This window comes from Lynx canadensis, chromosome X (genome assembly GCF_007474595.2).
Source record: "Lynx canadensis isolate LIC74 chromosome X, mLynCan4.pri.v2, whole genome shotgun sequence".
Classification (NCBI taxonomy): Eukaryota; Metazoa; Chordata; class Mammalia; order Carnivora; family Felidae; genus Lynx; species Lynx canadensis.
The window spans coordinates 51,531,738-51,555,627 of NC_044321.2; the positions used below are offsets into that span (position 1 = coordinate 51,531,738).

The 23,890-nt window shown below is 42.5% G+C and overlaps 1 protein-coding gene across 1 annotated transcript in view; it reads left to right on the plus strand.

Annotated features, from left to right (window-relative positions):
• Positions 1–20,683: 20,683 nt before the first annotated feature.
• MSN (moesin) overlaps positions 20,684–23,890 on the plus strand; it is a 65,611-nt gene continuing 62,404 nt past the window's right edge. The window contains exon 1 of the mRNA XM_030304656.2: positions 20,684–20,957. Within this exon, the coding sequence (XP_030160516.1) occupies positions 20,946–20,957 (12 nt within the window). The 5' untranslated portion in view covers positions 20,684–20,945. The remainder of the gene's footprint in view (positions 20,958–23,890) is intronic.

Consider the following 23,890-nt stretch of genomic DNA (forward strand, 5'->3'; position numbering starts at 1 on the left):
GATATGTCATTTGCAAATATCTTTTCTCATTCCGTTGGTTGCCTTTTAGTTTTGTTGGTTGTTTCCTTTGCTGTGCAGAAGCTTTTTATCTTCATAAGGTCCCAGTAATTCACTTTTGCTTTTAATTCCCTTGCCTTTGGGGATGTGTCGAGTAAGAGATTGCTACGGCTGAGGTCAGAGAGGTCTTTTCCTGCTTTCTCCTCTAGGGTTTTGATGGTTTCCTGTCTCACATTCAGGTCCTTTATCCATTTTGAGTTTATTTTTGTGAATGGTGTGAGAAAGTGGTCTAGTTTCAACCTTCTGCATGTTGCTGTCCAGTTCTCCCAGCACCATTTGTTAGAGACTGTCTTTTATCCATTGGATGTTCTTTCCTGCTTTGTCAAAGATGAGTTGGCCATACGTTTGTGGGTCTAGTTCTGGGGTTTCTATTCTATTCCATTGGTGTGTGTGTCTGTTTTTGTGCCAATACCATGCTGTCTTGATGATGACAGCTTTGTAGTAGAGGCTAACGTCTGGGATTGTGATGCCTCCTGCTTTGGTCTTCTTCTTCAAAATTACTTTGGCTATTCGGGGCCTTTTGTGGTTCCATATGAATTTTAGAATTGCTTGTTCTAGTTTCGAGAAGAATGCTGGTGCAATTTTGATTGGGATTGCATTGAAGGTGTAGATAGCTTTGGGTAGTATTGACATTTTGACAATATTTATTCTTCCAATCCATGAGCAGGGAATGTCTTTCCATTTCTTTAAATCTTCTTCAATTACCTTCATAAGTTTTCTATAGTTTTCAGCATACAGATCTTTGACATCTTTGGTTAGATTTATTCCTAGGTATTTTATGCTTCTTGGTGCAAGAACAGGGAGAATTGATTGAGAGGTTAAAGAGGTAGGCAGGAACCAGACCACAAAGAGCTTTTAAAGACCATGACAAAGATTCTGTTTTTTATCATAAGAGCAAAGAGAAGAAACCATTGAAGGCTTTTAAGCTGGAGAGAGACATGATAAGATTTTAATATTGAAAAGATTACTCTGGGAGGAGAGAGGGAAGATGGCGGCTTAGGAGGACGCTGGGCTCACCCCGCGTCCTGCTGATCACTTAGATTCCACCTACACCTGCCTAAATAACCCAGAAAACCGCCAGAGGATTAGCAGAATGGAGTCTCCGGAGCCAAGCGCAGACGAGAGGCCCACGGAAGAGGGTAGGAAGGACGGCGAGGCAGTGCGCTCTCCATGGACTGGCGGGAGGGAGCCAGGGTGGAGGGGCAGCTCGCCGGCCAAGCAGAGCCCCGAGTCTGGCTCGCAAAAGCGGAGGGGCCTGACGGACTGTGTTCCGACAGCAAGCGCGACTTAGTGTCTGGGAGGTCATAAGTTAACAGCTCTGCTCGGAAAGCGGGAAGGCTGGAGGACAAAGGGAGGGAGAGCTGCTGAGCCCCCAGACTACAGAGCTCAGTTTGGTGGGGAACAAAGGCGCTCGCCAGTGCCATCTCCCCCCCACATCCCCCAGCCAAAATCCCAAAGGGAACCAGTTCCTGCCAAGGAACTTGCTCGCTCCGCTCAAACACCCAACTCTGTGCTTCTGTGGAGCCAAACCTCCCGCAGCTGATCTGACTCCCTCCCGCTGCCACAGGGCCCCTCCTGAAGTGGATCACCTAAGGAGGAGCGAGCTAAGCCTGCCCCTCCTGCCCCCGAGCACCTTGCCTACACACCCCAGCTAATACACCAGATCCCCAGCATCACAAGCCTGGCAGTGTACAAGTAGCCCAGACTGGCCATGCCACCCCACAGTGAATCCCGCCCCTAGGAGAGGGGAAGAGAAGGCACACACCAGTCTGACTGTGGCCCCAGTGGTGGGCTGGGGGCAGATTCAGGTCGGACTGCGGCCCCGCCCACCAACTCCAGTTATACACCACAGCATAGGGGAAGTGCCCTGCAGTCCCGCACCACTCCAGGGACTATCCAAAATGACTAAACAGAAGAATCCCCCTCAAAAAAAATCCAGGAAATAATGACAGCTAATGAACTGATCAAAAAGGATTTAAATAATATAACAGAAAGTGAATTTAGAATAATGGTCATAAAATTAATCGCTGGGCTTGAAAACAGTATAGAGGACAGCAGAGAATCTCTTGCTACAGAGATCAAGGGACTCAGGAACAGTCACGAGGAGCTAAAAAGCGCTTTAAACGAAATGCAAAACAAAATGGAAACGACGACAGCTCGGATTGAAGAGGCAGAGGAGACAATACGTGAACTAGAAGATAAAGTTATGGAAAAAGAGGAAGCTGAGAGAAAGAGAGATAAAAAATCCAGGAGTATGAGGGGAAAATTAGAGAACTAGGTGATACACTAAAAAGAAATAATATACGCATAATTCGTATCCCAGAGGAGGAAGAGAGAGGGAAAGGTGCTGAAGGGGTACTTGAAGAAATTATAGCTGAGAACTTCCCTGAACTGGGGAAGGAAAAAGGCATTGAAATCCAAGAGGCACATCAGCCATAGCAATCTCTTACTCGACACATCCCCAAAGGCAAGGGAATTAAAAGCAAAAGTGAATTCCTGGGACCTTATGAAGATAAAAAGCTTCTGTACAGCAAAGGAAACAACCAACAAAACTAAAAGGCAACCAACGGAATGGGAAAAGATATTTGCAAATGACAAATCGGACAAAGGGCTAGTATCTAAAATCTATAAAGAGCTCACCAAACTCCACACCCGAAAAACAAATAACCCAGTGAAGAAATGGGCAGAAAACATGAATAGACACTTCTCTAAAGAAGACATCCGGATGGCCAACAGGCACATGAAAAGATGTTCAGCGTCGCTCCTTATCAGGGAAATACAAATCAAAACCACACTCAGGTATCACCTCACGCCAGTCAGAGTGGCCAAAATGAACCAATCAGGAGACTATAGATGCTGGAGAGGATGTGGAGAAACGGGAACCCTCTTGCACTGTTGGTGGGAATGCAAATTGGTGCAGCCGCTCTGGAAAGCAGTGTGGAGGTTCCTCAGAAAATTAAAAAGAGACCTACCCTATGACCCAGCAATAGCACTGCTAGGAATTTATCCAAGGGATACAGGAGTACTGATGCATAGGGGCACTTGTACCCCAATGTTCATAGCAGCACTCTCAACAATAGCCAAATTATGGAAAGAGCCTAAATGTCCATCAACTGATGAATGGATAAAGAAATTGTGGTATATATACACAATGGAATACTATGTGGCAATGAGAAAAAATGAAATATGGCCCTTTGTAGCAATGTGGATGGAACTGGAGAGTGTAATGCTAAGTGAAATAAGCCATACAGAGAAAGACAGATACCACATGGTTTCACTCTTATGTGGATCCTGAGAAACTTAACAGGAACCCATGGGGGAGGGGAAGGAAAAAAAAAAGAGGTTAGAGTGGGAGAGAGCCAAAGCATAAGAGACTGTTAAAAACTGAGAACAAACTGAGGGTTGATGGGGGGTGGGAGGGAGGGGAGGGTGGGTGACGGGTGTTGAGGAGGGCACCTTTTGGGATGAGCACTGGGTGCTGTATGGAAACCAATTTGTCAATAAATTTCATAAAAAAAAAAAAAAAGAAATCCAAGAGGCACAGAGAACTCCCTTCAGACGTAACTTGAATCGATCTTCTGCACGACATATCATAGTGAAACTGGCAAAATACAAGGATAAAGAGAAAATTCTGAAAGCAGCAAGGGGTAAACGTGCCCTCACATATAAAGGGAGACCTATAAGACTCGTGACTGATCTCTCTTTTGAAACTTGGCAGGCCAGAAAGAATTGGCACGAGATCTTCAGTGTGCTAAACAGAAAATATATGCAGCCGAGAATCCTTTATCCAGGAAGTCTGTCATTTAGAATAGAAGGAGAGATAAAGGTCTTCCCAAACAAACAAAAAGTGAAGGAATTTGTCACCACTAAACCAGCCCTACAAGAGATCCTAAGGGGGTCCCTGTGAGACAAAGTACCAGAGACATCACTACAAGCATAAAACATACAGACATCACAATGACTCTAAACCCGTATCTTTCTATAATAACACTGAATGTAAAAGGATTAAATGCGCCAACCAAAAGACACAGGGTATCAGAATGGGTAAAAAAACAAGACCCATCTATTTGCTGTCTACAAGAGACTCATTTTAGACCTGAGGACACCTTTAGATTGAGAGTGAGGGGATGGAGAACTATTTGTCATGCTACTGGAAGCCAAAAGAAAGCTGGAGTAGCCATACTTGTATCAGACAAACTAGACTTTAAGTTAAAGGCTGTAACAAGAGATGAAGAAGGGCATTATATAATACTTACAGGGTCTATCCATCAGGAAGAGCTAACAATTATAAATGTCTATGCGCCGAATACCGGAGCCCCCAAGTATATAAAACAATTACTCATAAACAGAAGCAACCTTATTGATAAGAATGTGGTAATTGCAGGGGACTTTAACACCCCACTTACAGAAATGTATAGATCATCTAGACACACAGTCAATAAAGAAACAAGGGCCCTGAATGATACATTGGATCAGATGGACTTGACAGATCTATTTAGAACTCTGCATCCCAAAGCAACAGAATATACTTTCTTCTCGAGTGCACATGGAACATTCTCCAAGATAGATCATATACTGGGTCACAAAACAGCCCTTCATAAGTTTACAAGAATTGAAATTATACCATGCATACTTTCAGACCACAATGCTATGAAGCTTGAAATCAACCACAGGAAAAAGTCTGAACAACATCCAAAGGCATGGAGGTTAAAGAACACCCTACTAACGAATGAGTGGGTCAACCAGGCAATTAGAGAAGAAATTAAAAAATATATGGAAACAAACGAAAAATGAAAATACAACAATCCAGATGCTTTGGGACGCAGCGAAGGCAGTCCTGAGAGGAAAATACATTGCAATCCAGGCCTATCTCAAGAAACAAGAAAAATCCCAAATACAAAATCTAACAGCACACCTAAAGGAAAGAGAAGCAGAACAGCAAAGGCAGCCTAAACCCAGCAGAAGAAGAGAAATAATAAAGATCAGAGCAGAAATAAACAATATAGAATCTAAAAAAACGGTAGAGCAGATCAACGAAACCAAGAGTTGGTTTTTTGAAAAAATTAACAAAATTGACAAACCTCTAGCCAGGCTTCTCAAAAAGAAAAGGGAGATGACCCAAATAGATAAAATCATGAATGAAAATGGAATTATTAAGACCAATCCCTCAGAGATACAAAGAATTTTAAGGGAATACTATGAAAAATTATATGCTGACAAATTGGACAACCTGGAAGAAATGGACAAATTCCTAAACACCTACACTCTTCCAAAACTCAATCAGGAGGAAATAGAAAGCTTGAACAGACCCATAACCAGCGAAGAAATTGAATCGGTTATCAAAAAATCTCCCAACAAATAAGAGTCCAGGACCAGATGGCTTCCCAGGGGAGTTCTACCAGACGTTTAAAGCAGAGATAATACCTATCCTTCTCAAGCTATTCCAAGAAATAGAAAGGGAAGGAAAACTTCCAGACTCATTCTATGAAGCCAGTATTCCTTTGATTCCTAAACCAGACAGAGGCCCAGTAAAAAAAGAGAACTACAGGCCAATATCCCTGATGAATATGGATGCAAAAATTCTCAATAAGATACTAGCAAACCGAATTCAACGGCATATAAAAGAATTATTCACCATGACCAAGTGGGATTCATTCCTGGGATGCAGGGCTGGTTCAACATTCGCAATCAATCAACGTGTTACATCACATTAACAAAAAAAAAAAAGAGAAGAACCATATGATCCTGTCAATCGATGCAGAAAAGGCCTTTGACAAAATCCAGCACCGTTTCTTAATAAAAACCCTTGATAAAGTCGGGATAGAAGGAACACACTTAAAGATCATAAAAGCCATTTATGAAAAGCCCACAGCTAACATCATCCTCAACGGGGATAAACTGAGAGCTTTTTCCCTGAGATCAGGAACACGACAGGGATGCCCACTCTCACCGCTGTTGTTTAACATAGTGCTGGAAGTTCTAGCATCAGCAATCAGTCAACAAAAGGAAATCAAAGGCATCAAAATTGGCATAGATGAAGTCAAGCTTTTGCTTTTTGCAGATGACATGATATTATACATGGAAAATCCGATAGACTCCACCAAAAGTCTGCTAGAACTGATACATGAATTCAGCAAAGTTGCAGGATACAAAATCAATGTACAGAAATCAGTTGCATTCTTATACACTAACAATGAAGCAACAGAAAGACAAAGAAACTGATCCCATTCACAATTGCACCAAGAAGCATAAAATACCTAGGAATAAATCTAACCAAAAATGTCAAAGATCTGTATGCTGAAAACTATAGAAAACTTATGAAGGTAATTGAAGAAGATTTAAAGAAATGGAAAGACATTTCCTGCTCATGGATTGGAAGAATAAATATTGTCAAAATGTCAATACTACCCAAAGCTATCTACACCTTCAATGCAATCCCAATCAAAATTGCACCAGCATTCTTCTCGAAACTAGAACAAGCAATCCTAAAATTCATATGGAACCACAAAAGGCCCCGAATAGCCAAAGTAATTTTGAAGAAGAAGACCAAAGCAGGAGGCATCACAATCCCAGACGTTAGCCTCTACTACAAAGCTGTCATCATCAAGACAGCATGGTATTGGCACAAAAACAGACACACACACCAATGGAATAGAATAGAAACCCCAGAACTAGACCCACAAACGTATGGCCAACTCATCTTTGACAAAGCAGGAAAGAACATCCAATGGATAAAAGACAGTCTCTAACAAATGGTGCTGGGAGAACTGGACAGCAACATGCAGAAGGTTGAAACTAGACCACTTTCTCACACCATTCACAAAAATAAACTCAAAATGGATAAAGGACCTGAATGTGAGACAGGAAACCATCAAAACCCTAGAGGAGAAAGCAGGAAAAGACCTCTCTGACCTCAGCCGTAGCAATCTCTTACTCGACACATCCCCAAAGGCAAGGGAATTAAAAGCAAAAGTGAATTACTGGGACCTTATGAAGATAAAAAGCTTCTGCACAGCAAAGGAAACAACCAACAAAACTAAAAGGCAACCAACGGAATGAGAAAAGATATTTGCAAATGACATATCGGACAAAGGGCTAGTATCCAAACTCCACACCCAAAAAACAAATAACCCAGTGAAGAAATGGGCAGAAAACATGAATAGACACTTCTCTAAAGAAGACATCCAGATGGCCAACAGGCACATGAAAAGATGTTCAACGTCGCTCCTCATCAGGGAATTACAAATCAAAACCACACTCAGGTATCACCTCACGCCAGTCAGAGTGGCCAAAATGAACAAATCAGGAGACTATAGATGCTGGAGAGGATGTGGAGAAACGGGAACCCTCTTGCACTGTTGGTGGGAATGCAAATTGGTGCAGCCGCTCTGGAAAGCAGTGTAGAGGTTCCTCAGAAAATTAAAAATAGACCTACCCTATGACCCAGCAATAGCACTGCTAGGAATTTACCCAAGGGATACAGGAGTACTGATGCATAGGGGCACTTGTACCCCAATGTTTATAGCAGCACTCTCAACAATAGCCAAATTATGGAAAGAGCCTAAATGTCCATCAACTGATGAATGGATAAAGAAATTGTGGTTTATATACACAATGGAATACTACGTGGCAATGAGAAAAAATGAAATATTGCCTTTTGTAGCAACGTGGATGGAACTGGAGAGTGTAATGCTAAGTGAAATAAGCCATACAGAGAAAGACAGATACCATATGGTTTCAGTCTTATGTGGATCCTGAGAAACTTAACAGAAACCCATGGGGGAGGGGAAGGAAAAAAAAAAGAGGTTAGAGTGGAAGAGAGCCAAAGCATAAGAGACTGTTAAAAACTGAGAACAAACTGAGGGTTGATGTGGGGTGGGAGGGAGGGGAGGGTGGGTGATGGGTATTGAGGAGGGCACCTTTTGGGATGAGCACTGGGTGTTGTATGGAAACCAATTTGACAATAAATTTCATATATTTAAAAAAAAAAGAAAAGATTACTCTGACTGATTTGTGGAGCATAGGTTAGGGGAAAGCCAGAAAGGATGTGGGGAGATCAGTTAGGAACCTGCTACAGCTATCCATTCAACTTTGCTGGGTCCAAAGTAGCAACAGTGGAGATGGAAAGAAGTGGACAGATTTGAAAACTAGTTAGGAGGCCCTTTGATAGGACTTGGCAGTAGACTTAACTGGCATGGGGTAAGGAAGAAGGAGGTGTCAGGATGACTCTTAGGTTTCTGAAGGAGAACAGGTTTGATAGGGAAGATAGGAAGGGTTTTTGGAAATGTTGAATTGGAGGCATCTGTGAGGTGGAACCTGTTTGCCATATGACCTAATGCTACAGCTTCATCCAGATCCAACTTGTTGATTTCTAAATTTGTATGATCTCTTTTGCTTCCTTGACTTTGTAGATTCTGTTCCTTCTATTTGATGCAACACTTTCCTTATTCCTCCCCTCCATTCCCACTTTCCAGGAGGAAGGAAGAGCTACAGGAAAGTCTTTAAGGTGTGACTGTGCAGGGTGTGTGCGTGTATGTGTGTGTGTGTGTGTAGAATGAGTATAGTAGCTAAAAGTGTGGGTCCTGCATAGAGCATCTGGGCTGATATCCTGTCATCTTCAGGTGCCAATGGCCTTGAGCAAGTTACTTAATCTCTCTCAGCGTCAGCATCCTCATCTATAACATGCTGATAATAATACCTATGATTTGAGGTTGTGAGGATTAAATGAGATAATAATGCATATCAAGTCCTTAGCAAAGGGCTTGACACATAATAAGCACTCAATAAATATTGACTGTTGTTGAGTGTTTGTGTGGGTGTGTGGTGGGGAACAGATCTGAACAATGAAGACATCAGCCTGACTAGAGAAATTCAGCTGCACTTAAAAAGAGAAATGCAGTTGTAAGTGAAAGGTGGGTCTTGGCTGTGGATGAGGAGAGAGTGCCAAATATCACTGTCATCAAGTGAGCACCAAACCTAGGCTGGGAGGCCAAACCCTGTGATCTTTCTACTCAGTGATATCTTTCACCAGGAGAAAATGGAGAAAAAGTAGTTGCTAAAATGCAGGGTGTATTACCTCCGAAAGGAGAAGGTTGGAATGCTCAGAATGTGGTCTAAGGGAAGAGATAAGATAGGTTCAGTATATGAGAGGTTGTGTTTAATGGAGTGGTGGCAGTAGGTTGTAGTTAAAAATATAAAATTATTATTGGATTTAGTGTCTGGAGAACTGGATTCTAATCTAGCTTTTATACTCACTGGATTTGTGGCCTTCAGGAGAGCTCATACCTTCTTTGAGCCTTTTTATGAAAAGCCCTACTATGGTAGGGCTAGTAATCTACCTTGCCACGGCAAGGAGTAAATGATACAATAAGATATAACACGTGACAAACATACCACCACCACCACTGCAAATAACATATGAGCAAGCTTCCACCCTTGTACATGGCACAGAGAAGGTGCTCTAGAAAATGTTCTTGGTTGAAAATCATCATCTGTATATATGAAAGTATGAAAAAGAATATCTGTCATTATAGTCTAATGGGGAGTGTAATAGTTTTCTATGACTATTGTAATAAATCACTATGAACTTAGTAGCTTAAAGCAACACTAATTTATTCTCTTACAGTTCTTGAGGTCAGATGCCTAAAACGGGTTAGCAAGGCTGCATTGCTTCTGTAGACTAGAGGAGAATCCATTTCCTTGTCTTTTCCAGTTTTTTGGTTGTGAATAATCTCTCCATATCAAATTCAGCTAATTAGTAACCTTAATTCCATCTTCAATCTTAATTCCTCTTTATTATATAATATAACACATCTCCAGGTCCTGGGGATTAGGATGTGGACATCTTTGTTGGGACCATTATTCTGTTATTCTGCCTGCTGTAGGAAGGTAGATATTAAGTAAACACATAGATAAAATACATTATTGCAAACGATAGTAACTGCTGTGAAGGAGACAAACATCTGGGATTGAGAATGAAGTGTTTTTCTTTTCTTGAAGGGGGGTAGAGGGCATTCTATTTTAGAAAGAATGGTTAACGAAAGGAGTTATATTTAAGCTGAGATCTAAATGAAGAGAAAGAGCCAGTCATGCAAATAGCCAGAGGAAGAGTGTCCCAAAAAAAGTGTACCAGTCAGAAGGAACAGTATCTGCAGATACCCTAAAGTGGGAAGAGTATGATACTGAACAAGAAGTGGAAGTATCCCTAGTCCAGCCTTGCCTAGGGAGTGGGAGAACTCAGGTAGGATCAGAATACCTTCAAGAGGTAAATGAGATGATAAATGGGTAAATATGATGAGGTAAAGTGATTTCATTACTTCCATCTCCATTTTCCATATAATCTATGATACCAGAGCCTTTAGGGATGAGAAGCAACCCCCCTAGACCATCAGGCAACCCTATGATCTCTAGGGTATACTGTTATGAGCCAGCTTCATAGAAAATGGAAACAACCAGAGTGTGGAGCACCAGAGAACTGGTACACTTACAGCTCTGGGACATAGCCAGTCAGTGGGTGGATCCAGACAGAGGTCCCTTTGCTAAGGAAGCCAGGATTATTTCATTTCTATGACAAACATTATCAATCAGGAAAGCCTGGAGCTGTGCAAGTTTCTGGGAGATGAGAAGAGAATGAAAGCCACAACCTTTGATTTTAGGAGATTTTGTTGGAGATCTGTAACTCATTTTGCAAGGGGAACAAGACCTCCCCAGTTTTCGGATCAGTTGCTAGAAGTATTTTTCCTGGGTCTCAGATCCTGCCCTGAGTCATTGTAGATACTCTGTCCAGGTTTGCTCTCAGCAGAGACACTTAACAGTCAGTCTCTATTTTTATTTTTCTCCCTTAGAATTATTCAGCTTCTGTTTTTAGGAGATGTCTCCACAGCAACAGAAGTATAGGAACTTTTGTTTTTTAACTAACTGGATTCATCCTTACTGCTCTTGAATCTGGAGACCCAGCAGAAGAACATTCGCATGGGAATCATGAGAGCTAGGTTTTCCCTGAACAAGTTCATTGGCTCCTCTTGGACTTAGTGTTCTTTATAAAATGGGGCATGTAGCCTAGCTAAAGGTGTGATATTCTAGGATTCTGATTTCTGTTTTCATCATTTCACAAGGATATGGAAGAGGTGGGGTTAGGCAATGATGAAAGATGAGGCTAGCTCTAAGATTCAGTGTTTCTATGAGTTAAACACAGAGTGCTCTCTCCAGGCTCTCTTTCTTCTCCTAAAAATTCTGACACAGAAAAATTGGCTGGATATCTTTGAGCCCAGTAATCTGGCAGCACATTTGAGGTTTTGTTGATCTGAATAAAGTAGATCCAGACCTCTCAGCCTCTAATCCCAAAGCTTTGGAGAAGAGGAGGCTGAGGGGGTTAGGTAGGGATATGTGTGTGAGAGGAAGTAGAGAACAGTTCTTCTTCTTCCCCTGAGGCATTACACCTGCCAGCAACACATCCTCTGGAGCCACTGAGGAGGTCCAGGGACTCATGATGTGGCTGGTTCTGAGGGGCATGTCAAACTTGGTGGAGGGCCCTGCATTTTCCTCACTGAGACACAGCTGGATATGACCTCTCATCTGCATGTATACACATGGCTGAGTTGATCATAAGCAAAGTGCCTTTGGGGGGATGGGAAGATGAAGAAGGGCTCTAAAAATAGTTTGAAACCTGTGTTTCTCACAAACTGAGGGTTGATGGGGGTGGGAGGGGGGGTGAGTGATGGGTATTGAGGAGGGCACCTTTTGGGATGAGCACTGGGTGTTGTATGGAAACCAATTTGACAATAAACTTCATATATTGAAAAAAAATAAACCTGTGTTTCTCAGATAAAAGATATTAGAATGTTTTTTGATCTGAGACTGGAGGTTAAGGAATGAGAAAATGTGTTTCTGAGGTGAATTTACTTATCAGCAACTGGAAAATACAATTTAGGCCCATCAACACACATACACTCAAAAGGACACTTAAGTATGGGAGCTATAGACAACACCCATATGGACAAACAGGGGCACATTTAAACCCCCAAAGACCTTGGAATTTACATTTCTATCCACATAGCTATGATCATCCATTTACCATATGTAAGCACTTCATGTTTTGCAAAAATGCTTCTCATGTTCAACTTTGTATCTCCTTTGACAACAATCCTGGGAAGTATCAATTATTATTACCTCAGTTTTTACACATGAGAAAACTGGGGGTTGGGGTTAATCAATTGATTTGCCTAAATTTTTTGAACCAGTAAATGACATAACAGAGGCTAAAAATAGGTCTCCTGGTTCCAAATGCAGTGTTCTTTATGGTGTCTTGTCCAAGTGGCACTTTCTTTCCCTCTTTTATGCACATACAAAAAAAAATCATGCAGATATCTTGCTGCATATACATATATGTATATGAATAAACCGTCTACAATTCTAGCCATCAGCAGAGGGTATTGGGAAGTATTATTAAGGAGGCCTTCAGTAATGGGAGGAGTCTGCCCAAACCCTTGAGCCATTCTTCCTCTGTTCCTTGTCCATTTACCTACACTTTTTCAGAGCATTGGAAATGGTTTCAGTTGGCTTTGCTGAAATGAAGACTTTGATCCCCATATCTCAACACTTAGGATGTGAGGAATGGTAAAAAGAACACAATATTTCCATAATGTTTCTTGCCTGTCTCTTCCACCAGGCAGGGAGCTCTGTGAGAGTAGGGACTTCTGTCTTTTCATGTCTATATCCCTAGAGCCTAGTAGAGTGCATTGTGCATAGTGAGAATATACATACACATTTTCTGAATGAATAAAATGAGTGGCTGGATAATAATACAGTCAGATGGTTTAATTTCAGGTTCTTACTTGTAGTGTGATCATGACCAAGTGACATCACGTTTTTGAACCTCAGTTACCTTATCTGTCAAATAAAGATTAATACCTAACTTTCTACCTAAGATGTTCTTAGGAGTAAATGAGATAATGATTTGAAAGTGACTCCGTTATGCCACCATCTTCTCCATTTTTTCAAATGGGTAAGAAAAAGAAAACACAAGAAAAATGGGAAATAAAAAAAAAAGAAAGAGACTCTGTTTTGACTTGAGGGTTTTTAACATATTGTTTTTATAGACTCTCAGAGTATAAGAATCTCTTCTTCAACCTCCCAGAATGTGAGCTCTTCCAACCTTTGCTCACTTATCTCCTATTATGACTTCAGTACTTATTCAGTGACAGTCTTCAGTTTTAGACAGATATGATAAGAACGTTCTTCCTTGAATCTCTTTATATCTTTTTCCCAGCTCTTCTCTTTGGGGCCATATAGAGATCATCTATTCCCTTTTCTTAGGGTGACCACTTTGAAGTCCAAATACATAGACAACATCCCCCTGAATCTTTTCAGAGTCAAACAACCTCAGGTCCTCCAACTGTTTCTCATGAATCCTGGGTCCCAGGCCCTTGAGAGCTAGCTCACTCTCTTATGGATATATCCCAATGTATGTGTCTCCCCTTAGAGTGGGAGGACCACAGCAGTATACACTTCTTCAAATGGGATCTGACCAGGGAAGAAAAAGGCAGAACTCTCTTTCCTTCTGGACCTTAGTATTTTAGGTTTGAATTAACTCTCCTGGAAACCACAGCTCACTGCTAACATTTATGAAGTTCATTATCAAGTAAAACCTCAGAGGTCTTTTTTTCCAATATTTTATTTTATTTTATTTTATTTTATATACAGTGTTATATTAGTTTCAAGTGTGTAATATAGTGATTCAACAATTCCGTACATTGCTTCAGAGGTCTTTTTAGCCATGCTTCTGCTAAGTCACATTTCCTCATCTTTTCCTCCTGAGGTTGACTATTTGGACTCTACCACAAATCTTACATTTGTTCTACTTTTAAGCTTTACCATTATTTGTTCTCATCACAAACCTTTGGATTCTAATTCTATTACTTACATTCTCTCCCAGATTCTTCTTTTCATTCTTTTTTGTTCTCTTCTTCCCCTTTTCTTCCTCCTTCTAGCCATGTTTCTCTTTTTTTAAACCATTTTATATGATTAAAAAAGTAATTCAGGCTCACTAAAAAAAATAAATAATATAGAAATATATACATTCTTAAAGAATTGTCTCTTTCTTCTCTAATCTCAGTTCTCTCTGGAGATAACAACTGATATGAGTTTTCTATGCATATTTCTCCTTTTCTGGGGACTTACAAACGTATATGTAAACACATGGATATTTTAATTCATGAATAGTATCATATTATTCATATTGTTCTTTAACCTCACAGTATGGTCATAGTTCTTTTCATGCTAGTTTATAGTTTTAAAATGCTGAACAGCATCCTGTTAAATGAATATACCACTATATATATATATATATATATATATATATATATATATATATGATTAGCCCCCTAGTGAGGGATATTAAGGTTGTTTCCTTTAATTATCATAGTATCACAGTTCTTGCTAATTCCTCTTCATGCACAGTAGAGTGTTTCCCTAAGGTAGACTGGTAGCAGAGCTGGCACACACACACACATCTCATACACAAAAGGAAAAGAGAGTGTGTTGTAAGTGGGGGAAGGAGTAATGAGGTAGGAATAGGAGACTGTGTTCCATTAGTTTTGTCTCCTAACAGGAAAATTTGAGACAGTGTAAGTGGAAACTTGGGACCTTCCAAATCTGGACATAATACAACTTGATAGGCCAACAGTGCTGGACATGAGAATGGTAGATCCCTCTCTTCCTCTGGCTTAGCTGAGCAATTTGTCCTGAGCTCCAAAGATATGCCTGGAAATGTGCTGAGCTCCTTCTGCATGGATCACAAAATTTTATCACTTTTCAGGAACAACTACAGCCAGCCTGGAATGGAGGAAAAGAAAAAAAAAGGCAGCAGTTGACAAGACAAAGCAAGATGTGTGTGTGGTGGGGGGATACATGAGCACTGCAGACCTTGGGCACTGCAGGAGCTGGGGATAAGCAGAGAGCACAAGGAGGGCAGGAGAGATCAAAGGAGGGACTTGTACAGAGATAAGAGTGAGCATGCTGTACTGTGTACATGTAGTGGGAATAGCCTTGCTCCAGGGGAAGGGCTGTGCTGGGGAGCTGTGGGAGAAAGAGAAGGCTACAAAGGTTAAGTGTGCATGTTGGGCACAGGAGGTCACCTGACGACTCTATGCACAGGTGATGGCTTCACTTCTGAAGATCACCATGATGCCTGTGATCCACAGATCCTAGATGGCCATGTGGAAGATAGCGTAGGTGGGGCATCTTGAGGGCAGGGAGACCGGGGAGCCACTGAAGGTTGACCTAGGGCACTGAATGTGAAGATGACAGGGAGAGAAGCCATGAAAGACAGACAAAAATCAGGGTCTGGTGGCTGGATGGTAGGAGTTGGGCAGAGGGGAGTTAAAGATGATGACAGTGTGCACATAAAGGACGGTGCAAACAGCAGAACCACCAACAGACACAGAGCCAACAGGAAAGAGAGCTCCTGGGGAGGAAGAGGATCAATATCCCTTGTAGAGCCTCATATAGAACCAGGCACCTGGTCACTGCTGAAGGCATGGATGGAGTGGACAAATAGTTTCCTTCTAGGGGTATTTAGTTTGTGAACTGTGGGTTGTTCATGGAGGTTGCCATATGTTCAACAGGCTATTTGACCACATATGGTCTCTGGTCACTGGGGGTAGGACTGGGAGCTAGTGACTCTACTGGGAGACCCTTTCTGCAGGGCTAATTTCGTATTTCAAGAGGACACTGGCTCAAACTGAACTGATATTAGCTGGCTGGAAGAAGCTTTTAAAAAGTTTCCAGGCTTTTGGGGGGAAAGGCCAGAGAAAAGCTTGCTGTGGTCCTTTGATATGGTTAATAATAAATATTCCCAGGCACTTGATCTTGGCAAGATGCTGTATCATCACTGTTTATTATTGCCCACCTGCTATCTCAAGCTGTCTAGTCTGTCCACTGAAGTGCAGGGGTGAGATGAATCTTAAAATACATCTCCCTCCTCAAGTTTGCCTGGTCACAGGTCAGCTTGTGGAAAGGTTGTGGGAAGAATGTGGACTTTGGACTCACAAAACATGTGCCCAGATCCTTGTCCCATGATCAACAAACTGTGTGACTTTTGGATAAGTTGCTTCACTTCTCAAAGCTTCAAACTCTTCATTTGTACTTCTAAAGTTCCTTACTAGATATTGAAGTGTCCTCCCCACTGCTCAGCACTTGATAGGTACCTCATTAATGTTATCATGTCCCCTTTCACTTAGGGGCCTCATTAATGTTATTGTGTCCCCTTTCATCCAAATCCTAGCTTTTGCTTCCAAGAAGTGGGTAGAAGATTAAGGATGATTAAAAGCAGTATTTCTTGACTGTGGAAGTTTGTATTCTCAACCATATTGTACCAGAAGGACCTATTTTCTTTGAGGAGACAGGAGTATATTCTTTTGCTTATTCTGTATTTGTTTAAAGGGTACAGCTAGCCTAGTGCTTGGGCTACTGACCCAGCAGAAGGAAGAGAGAGAGAGAGAAGGCTTCAGAGTTTGTGGCCTCAAGCTAATGTTTGCTGTTGTCTCTGTCATATTTCTCTTCTATGAATAGGGGAGAAGATCAGCTTCAGAGGCTTAGTTAATTCTTTCCTAACCATCAGCCAAGAGCAATTGTGCTGAGAGAAGCAGAAAAGATCTAATTTAGATGTAAAGAAGGACTTTCCAACAGTGATGAAAATGAAAAGCAGCCCTCAAAATGTTCTAAGTGATGGGGATCTTTCAACTATCCAATAAATGGGAGGGGGGTTGCTTCTTTATTCAAAATATCACTGGATTCAGGACTCTGCCCTACCCAGTTCCTCTCTGGTATTGTCTCTCCTGCACTATTGTGTCCTCTAAAGGAGAAATACCATAGAGTGTAGGCTTCTTTATTGAAGTGAGTTTAAGTCTTAGGTAGGAGGTGATTAAAAGTCCAATCTCATTTTTCTCTTTAGCTTGGCATAGACTTTCACACAAATCTGCATTACGCAATTCCTGCTTTCAGTTTCCTTGACTTTAGTATCCAGACTTGCCGCTGCTCCAGAATGGTCTTGGCCTCTCAGGAATGCTGAGCCTTTCCACCTGGACCCCTTTCTGGCCCTAAGCCTCAGTCAAATTTTTCCCTTTGCATCTTTTATCCCTTGATTCAGATGCTCCCAGTTTCCTTGGACTCCAGCTCCAGAAATTTTCTGTGCCACCTTCTGTTCATACTAGCCCTTACCTACCTTTACTGTTTGAAAAATACTTCCCTATTCCTCATTGAACCTTTTGAATTCAGCTTTTCTGAAAATTCAAGTGTCTTTATACCTTTTACTTTCCTCACCCAGGGTAACCAATATGTTAGCCCTTATTCACATGTCTTCTCTCTGCAAACAGTGGCATATATCTCATCATATCTAAACCTAAGTGTGGAGATTACTCTGATCCCAGGAAGATTGAACTAACTCTCAATTCACATGGGATCATTACAGGGAATGGGGTGGGGGAGATCAGAAGTTCTGACCATATAGGTAAAAAGTGTTTTACAAAGAGGTAAGAAACAAAGGTGTGTTTCTCTGACCATCTTGAAGAACAAGAGAGCACCTCAGCTGCCTCTACTTTGCTTTGGAGATGGGGGGATAGCTGAGATGGGTCCCTTCTAGACATAGGGTTTTGAATGTAACCTTCAAGTATGTCCAGATGCTTGACTATAATCGCCATACCCAGCTTCTGTCTGGTGAAGGTGGAGGGGTGTGGTTGGGACTACTTCCCTTGTTCTAGCTTTCAACATTTCTTGCTTGTATTATCACAACAGCTTAACTGAGCTCTTTGTCCTCCCTATTATCCCTGAATCTGTCCTCTATGCTTGTTGCCCAATCTTGGGTAAGTTCTTTCCTCTTTTTGATCCTCAGTTTCCTCAACATGCACAGGGGCTGAAATAAACAGTTTCTGATCATCTATGCTTTCCTCCCTTTCCCATCCTTCTCCTCCTTAGTTTCCCCACCCTCTGACCTCCCTTTTTCCATTTAGACTCTTGTGCCCCTTTTCTCTTTTAATAGTGTGTTCAGCTGCTTGACATTCCCCAACCAGATTTCTCTTGTGTATTACAGAGAGTGTTGACATGGGACATGGGGAATGACACACAGGGGGTATCCACTCTCCAGAATGGATAATGAAAGTTGAAGTCTCCAATCAACTTACCCTCCTTTTGGCACTTAGCCTAGTTCAAGGCCCTAGTGGGCTTTAGGAGAACATAAATGAGTGAGTCAGTGAGTTCCTTGAACTTCTGGGGGAAAAGAGGCATGGTAATGTCAAGGAATGTGATTGGCCATTATTGCTATCCCTGCTACTAAGGCTTTCTGGGAAGTGCTGCTCTTCCTTGGAGGGTCAACTTCTCAGCTCAAGGAAATAGCTTTGGTAGATAACTTTTTTTTTCAATTCTTTAATACATCTAAAATACTTTTATTTTTTAAATTTTATTTTAAATTCCAGTATAGTTAATGCACAGTGTTATATTACTTTCAGGTATACAATATAGTGATTCAACAGTTCCATACATCACCCAGTGCTTCTCACAAGTGCACTCCTTAATCCCCATCACTTGTTTAACCCATCTCCTCCATCCCCCTTCTCTCTGGTAACTATCAGTGTGTTCTCTATAGTTATGAGTCTGTTTCATGGTATGACTCTTTTTTTCACATATGATCATTTGTTTGTTTCTTAAATTCCACATATGCATGAGATTATATGGTATTTGGCTTTCTCTGACTGACTTATTTCACTTAGCATTATACTTTCTAGCTCCATCCATGTCATTGCAAATGGCAAGATTTAATTCCCTTTTATGAATGAATAATGTTCCATTGTGTATATATATATCACCTCCTTTTTAACCATTCATCTATTGATGGACATGGGCTGCTTCCATAATTTGGCTATTGTAAATACTGCTGCTATAAATATAAGGGTGCATGTATCCCTTCGAATTAGTGTTTATTTATTTATTTTGGTAAACATACAGTAGTGCAATTACTGGATCATAGGGTAGTTGTATTTTTAACTTTTTGAGGAACCTTCATACTGTTTTCAAGAGTAGCTGCACATTTGCATTCCCACCCCCAGTGCAAGAAGTTTCCTTTTTCTCCACATCTTCACCAACACTTGTTGTTTCTTGTGCTTTTCATTTTAGCCAGTTTCTGACAGGTGTGAGGTGATATCTCCTTGCAGTTTTGATTTGCACTTCCCTGATGATGAGTTGGGCAGGGAACTTTGTATACCCTAGCACACATCAATGAATCTTGACAGCAGTGAGAGAAACTGAGGCACACTGATTCATTAACATTAGTGAGTTGGGAAAGCAGAGGAGCAGGGAATAGGACTGCTGATTCCTGAATGAAAATGCAAAGCCAGTCTTTATACAACCCTGTTAGATTCATCTATTGTCCTAGGGAATCTACTTCTTTTCTCATCCTTTTATAATGTCAGAGTGGGAAAGGAACTTGGAAGCCCAGAACCCAGTCATTTCTTGCTCCAGAAGAGAAAACTCACGCTCAGATGGGGAAGGGAGTTACACAAAGCCATATAGTGGTCACAGAGTGAATTAGTGGCAAAGCTACAACTAGAGGCCAAGTGTCCTGACTACCCCTCTCAAATATCCATTCCACTGCTCCAAGTTGGCTCATCATCCTTGAGGTATGTGATGCCTTACTTTGTAAAGGATACTCAGACTATACTTTCACATGGTTGCCTGTGGATAGGAGAAAAAATAATTGTGATCAGTCACTTTCAAAGTAAAACTGAAACTTATCCAGATAACAGCTGTAGTCTTGAACTCTGTTGTCCTGGGATTCTGTGGCCTTATGAAGTAGAATGAGTGCTGGCAAACAGACACATCTCAAAGGAGTGGACTGGGGGTGCATCCAACTTGGGCAATGATAGCCTTATTAGAAAGTAAACACATAAATCATGAATATGTTGGGGGAGAGGATGAAGCATCAAGGCATTGATTTGAAGAAGATGAAGGCTGGGATTTGAAGGAAGGAAAATAAGTAGAGGGCAGATATAGAAAAGAAGCCCAATTCTGTTGAAAATGAGGATTGAGCAAGAATGGGGAGGAAATATGATGGGAAAAGGGATATAGAAACCTACAGAAGAGAATGAATGAAGTGTAGGAGGAGCTGAGGTAGTGTAGCCAAGAGAAGAGAAGTTTGCGGGGGGGGGGGGGGTGGCATGTAATCTTCAGACCTCTAAGGAATTATTAAGGACAGTAGATGATTTGTGTGGCCACAGGGAGCAAAGCTGAGATCCACAGGAGAAAAGGAGTTCGGCTACACACAAGGACTTTCTGAGAATCAGAGCTGTCTTGAGAGGGCACAGACAGTTTTGGTAGGTAGTAAGCTCCCCATTAGTGGACACTTACTGTCAAGGGCTCTAAGCTTTTGCCAAGATTCAGCCCAGGGCCAGTCTCTGCTTTGGGGTGGGGCCAGATGGCTTGGATTCAAAGAGGTAGGGGCTGTGAAAGGGACGGGAGAAAGAGTGGGGCTGGTTCAGGGATAGGAATCCCCGTTGGAGCTCCCAGGCCCAGCCTGAGCCCCACGTGGCTGCTGTGACCAGGCTGGGTTGGGCTGGGCTGGGCGGGGCCAGCGGCCGGCAAGAAGGCGGGCGCGAGGGCGGGGAGCAGCACGGAAGCCCGGCCACAGAAAGAAGCGGGCGACGCGACAGGGGCGGCTCTTTCCTGGGTGGGGTTTCTGAAGTCGTGGCCCGTTAGCAGGAAGCCGAGCAGTTGCCCTGACGCTAGCGAGGGACCCAATCCGAAACCCCAGTCCCGAGTCCGTGCTTTGTGTTCTGTGTGCTCAGCGCTGCCCGACAGCTCCTAGCCGAACTTCCATCAACTCTGCCACTTTTGCAGCCACCATGCCTAAGACGGTGAGTCCTGAGGATGTACGCTGCCGCCTTGGGGGCTCTAGCTGACTCTGGTAGCCCCTTGCTGGTGGCTAGGAGCTTGGCCAGCCAACCGCCCACTCAGAACGCCGAGCCCTCCGCCAAGACCTGGGTTAGGGAGGGAGAGAATGGAGTCCTCTGGTCTGGTGCGTCCTCGGGTGTGAGTGGGTGCTGGGCTAGAAGTGTGGACTAGGTGGGACCTGCCTCTTTCTCAGATTACAGTTTCCTCCGTGTGGGATGAGGCAGTAAGTAGGGTTCCTTGGGAGCCTGAGGTCTCTTCTTACCCCTGATGTGCTATGGGGGCAGGGGAAAGGAACACTTTCTCCAGTTCATGAATTGGTGCCTTTCTGAGGGGCAAAGCTGCCATGGTCCAGGAGGGGCCAGGGGAACTGAGAAGGAAGGAGGGGGTAGGAAGCTGCAATGGGCTGATCCCCCACCCCCACTCACCTTTCTCATAGCTTCCCCTGGCAGCTCCAGCTGTTTCTCACTAATAGGGGAAGAAAGAGTTGGTGGAGGAGAGAGTTGTGCAGGGACACATCAGAAACTGTTTGCTTTTACCCAGGATCACTAATACTTAACTGGGCACCAGTCTGAGGAGAGGTCTGCTTTACTTCTAGGGTAGAAGACTGGTTTCTTCCTCCTTTCCACCGACAGATCCTTGCCCTTCCCATTGCTTAATGGGTCTCTATCTCCCCCTATCCCCTCCAGACTTTTCTGTGAGGTGTGGATTCTCCCTTGTGGGGCTGCACCTTTCTAAAATGGTGGTAGCTTCTAGGATTTGGTCTCCACCCCGCTGGCTGTTATGAGAAGAGCAGAAGCGTCCTGGGAGTGGGGCCTAGGGAGGCCGGATGCCCAGAAGGGAGGGGTAGGGGAGGGGTGTGCCTGAATAATGAGTCCTGCTTGCTTTTGTGCAAGTCATGCCAAAAAGCTACTAGGGCCCTTTTCTTGTTCCGGAAGGCCTGGTGACCACACTGGCAAGCAGCTTGTTGTGCTTACAGACCCCTCTCCCTAGAGGACTACCTGAGCCTTGTAGAGCTGAGATAGTGACTAGTAGCCTTGAGAAGGGCCAAGGGTCCCTGGAGGAGAGGAGTGGGGTGCCTGGTTCTTCGGGCGTATGCTGAATTTGGTTGCCACGTTGCTGTATTCCAGCCTTTCTGTCAAGTCATTCTTGCCTTTCCAGAACCCTGTCCATCAAAACCACCAAGTTTTCAACAAGTATGTCCTTTTACCTTCTCTCCTTTAAATTGCTGTGGTGGTTTTATGACACGGGGTTTTCCCACACTTGGCTCCCCTTCCCCAACACACATAAAGTGAGAGAATGGTTTTGAAAAGAAAAAAGATGGAAAAAAAGCCCACTGTCTCTGCCAACACAGAGGATTATAAAGATCCTTTCAGGAGCCTCTTCTTGAGTTTAGCTCTCTGTGGGTGTTTTTACCTAAATAGATGGGTGGATCTCTGGGAACAGACTTTACCCTATGACCTCTCTTCACTAGTGGCATATTTCATGGTCAGTTCTAAGGTAGCTCACCTTTAAATGTAACTCGATGGGCCTAGAAATTGCCTCAGAGTTGCCTTAACCATCCCATCTCAGTCAGAAATGGCAAAGAAGAGCGTGGTGATCCTTTTTCTGGGCATGGAGAGAGACGAGAATGAGCTGTTTGAGGTCCAGGCTAGGGTACTGAAGTTACCTGAACACTGAAGGTATTTTTATGCAGATTGACAGAAACTTGAATCAGATTGGAAGAAGAGGGCTGAATTTTGATAGCCTGAAAACTTTGGAGAATTTTCCATGTTGTTCTGTTCAAGTAATGGTCAAATTTAGGAGAAACAACTATATCATGCTTATTAAGACCATAGAATCTTGACCTGAAAGGGTGTAGACCTCAGACCTCTGAGACTGTCTAGTACAACTTTCTCCCCCTCCTCACCCAAATATTTCTTTTTTTAACTAATGAGGATATTAGGCTAACAGAAAGGAACCTACCTAAGGGCACATGGTGACAAAACCAAGATTGGGGTCCAAGGTTTTTGATGCTTATCCCATTGACCCTCTGTTCTGACTCAGTAATTGGGTTCTTGAAATTGAAGCCCCTCTCCTGCCCAAAGCAAACTGCCCTCTGTTCTTAGGACTTCCTGGTCCTCAGATAAAAGAAAGTGGATAATTTAGGCAAAGTAACACTGGAATTTGTGTGTTCTCCTGGTGAGAGTTGAGGGTTTCACAAGGTGTCTCTTGTTATTTTTCTCATTCCTCATCACAATTCTGAGGCATCCAGGGGCTTACACTAGTTCACTGCATGCCAGCTAGTAACTTTAGTGAAGGGAGAAAATTCCCTGTTTTCTGCTCCTTCTTTACTAGTTAGGCTATTAGGCTATTTCTGGAGTATGACAGATAGGGAAGGGTAATGGAAAAATCAAATCTGTTCATTCATATGAACCATGTCTGCAGTCTGTCAAGGCTGGGTTTCACTTTTACAGCCAATTGTCTCCCTTAGCCCAACTTCCATTAAATCTATTAAAACATGCTCCTCTGTATCCTCTTTCTTCCAATTCTTGGATTATGCTTCTAGTTGCCAGTTTCCTAAATCTGCTTTAGCAGCCAGAATGAAGAAGCTTATTAACTTGCTATCTACACTTTCTGCTGATAAGACAGTTGTAAAAACAAAGTCTTTCTCCTTCCCTGCCCTCTTTAATTTTTTTTTTTTTTGGTCAGAAAGTCTTTAGGACTCCCTAAAAAGAGATTGTTTTTAATTTTCAAGGTTTTCTTGAGTTTTTGGTTTGTTAGAGTTGAAAAGGCTCTTCACAACTATCAAGTCTAACCCTTCTCATTGTATATATGGGAAAACTGAGACCCACAGATAGGGAGGGGCTGACCTAGAATGATGTAGCATGTCATTAGTAAATCCAGGACTTGAATCTAG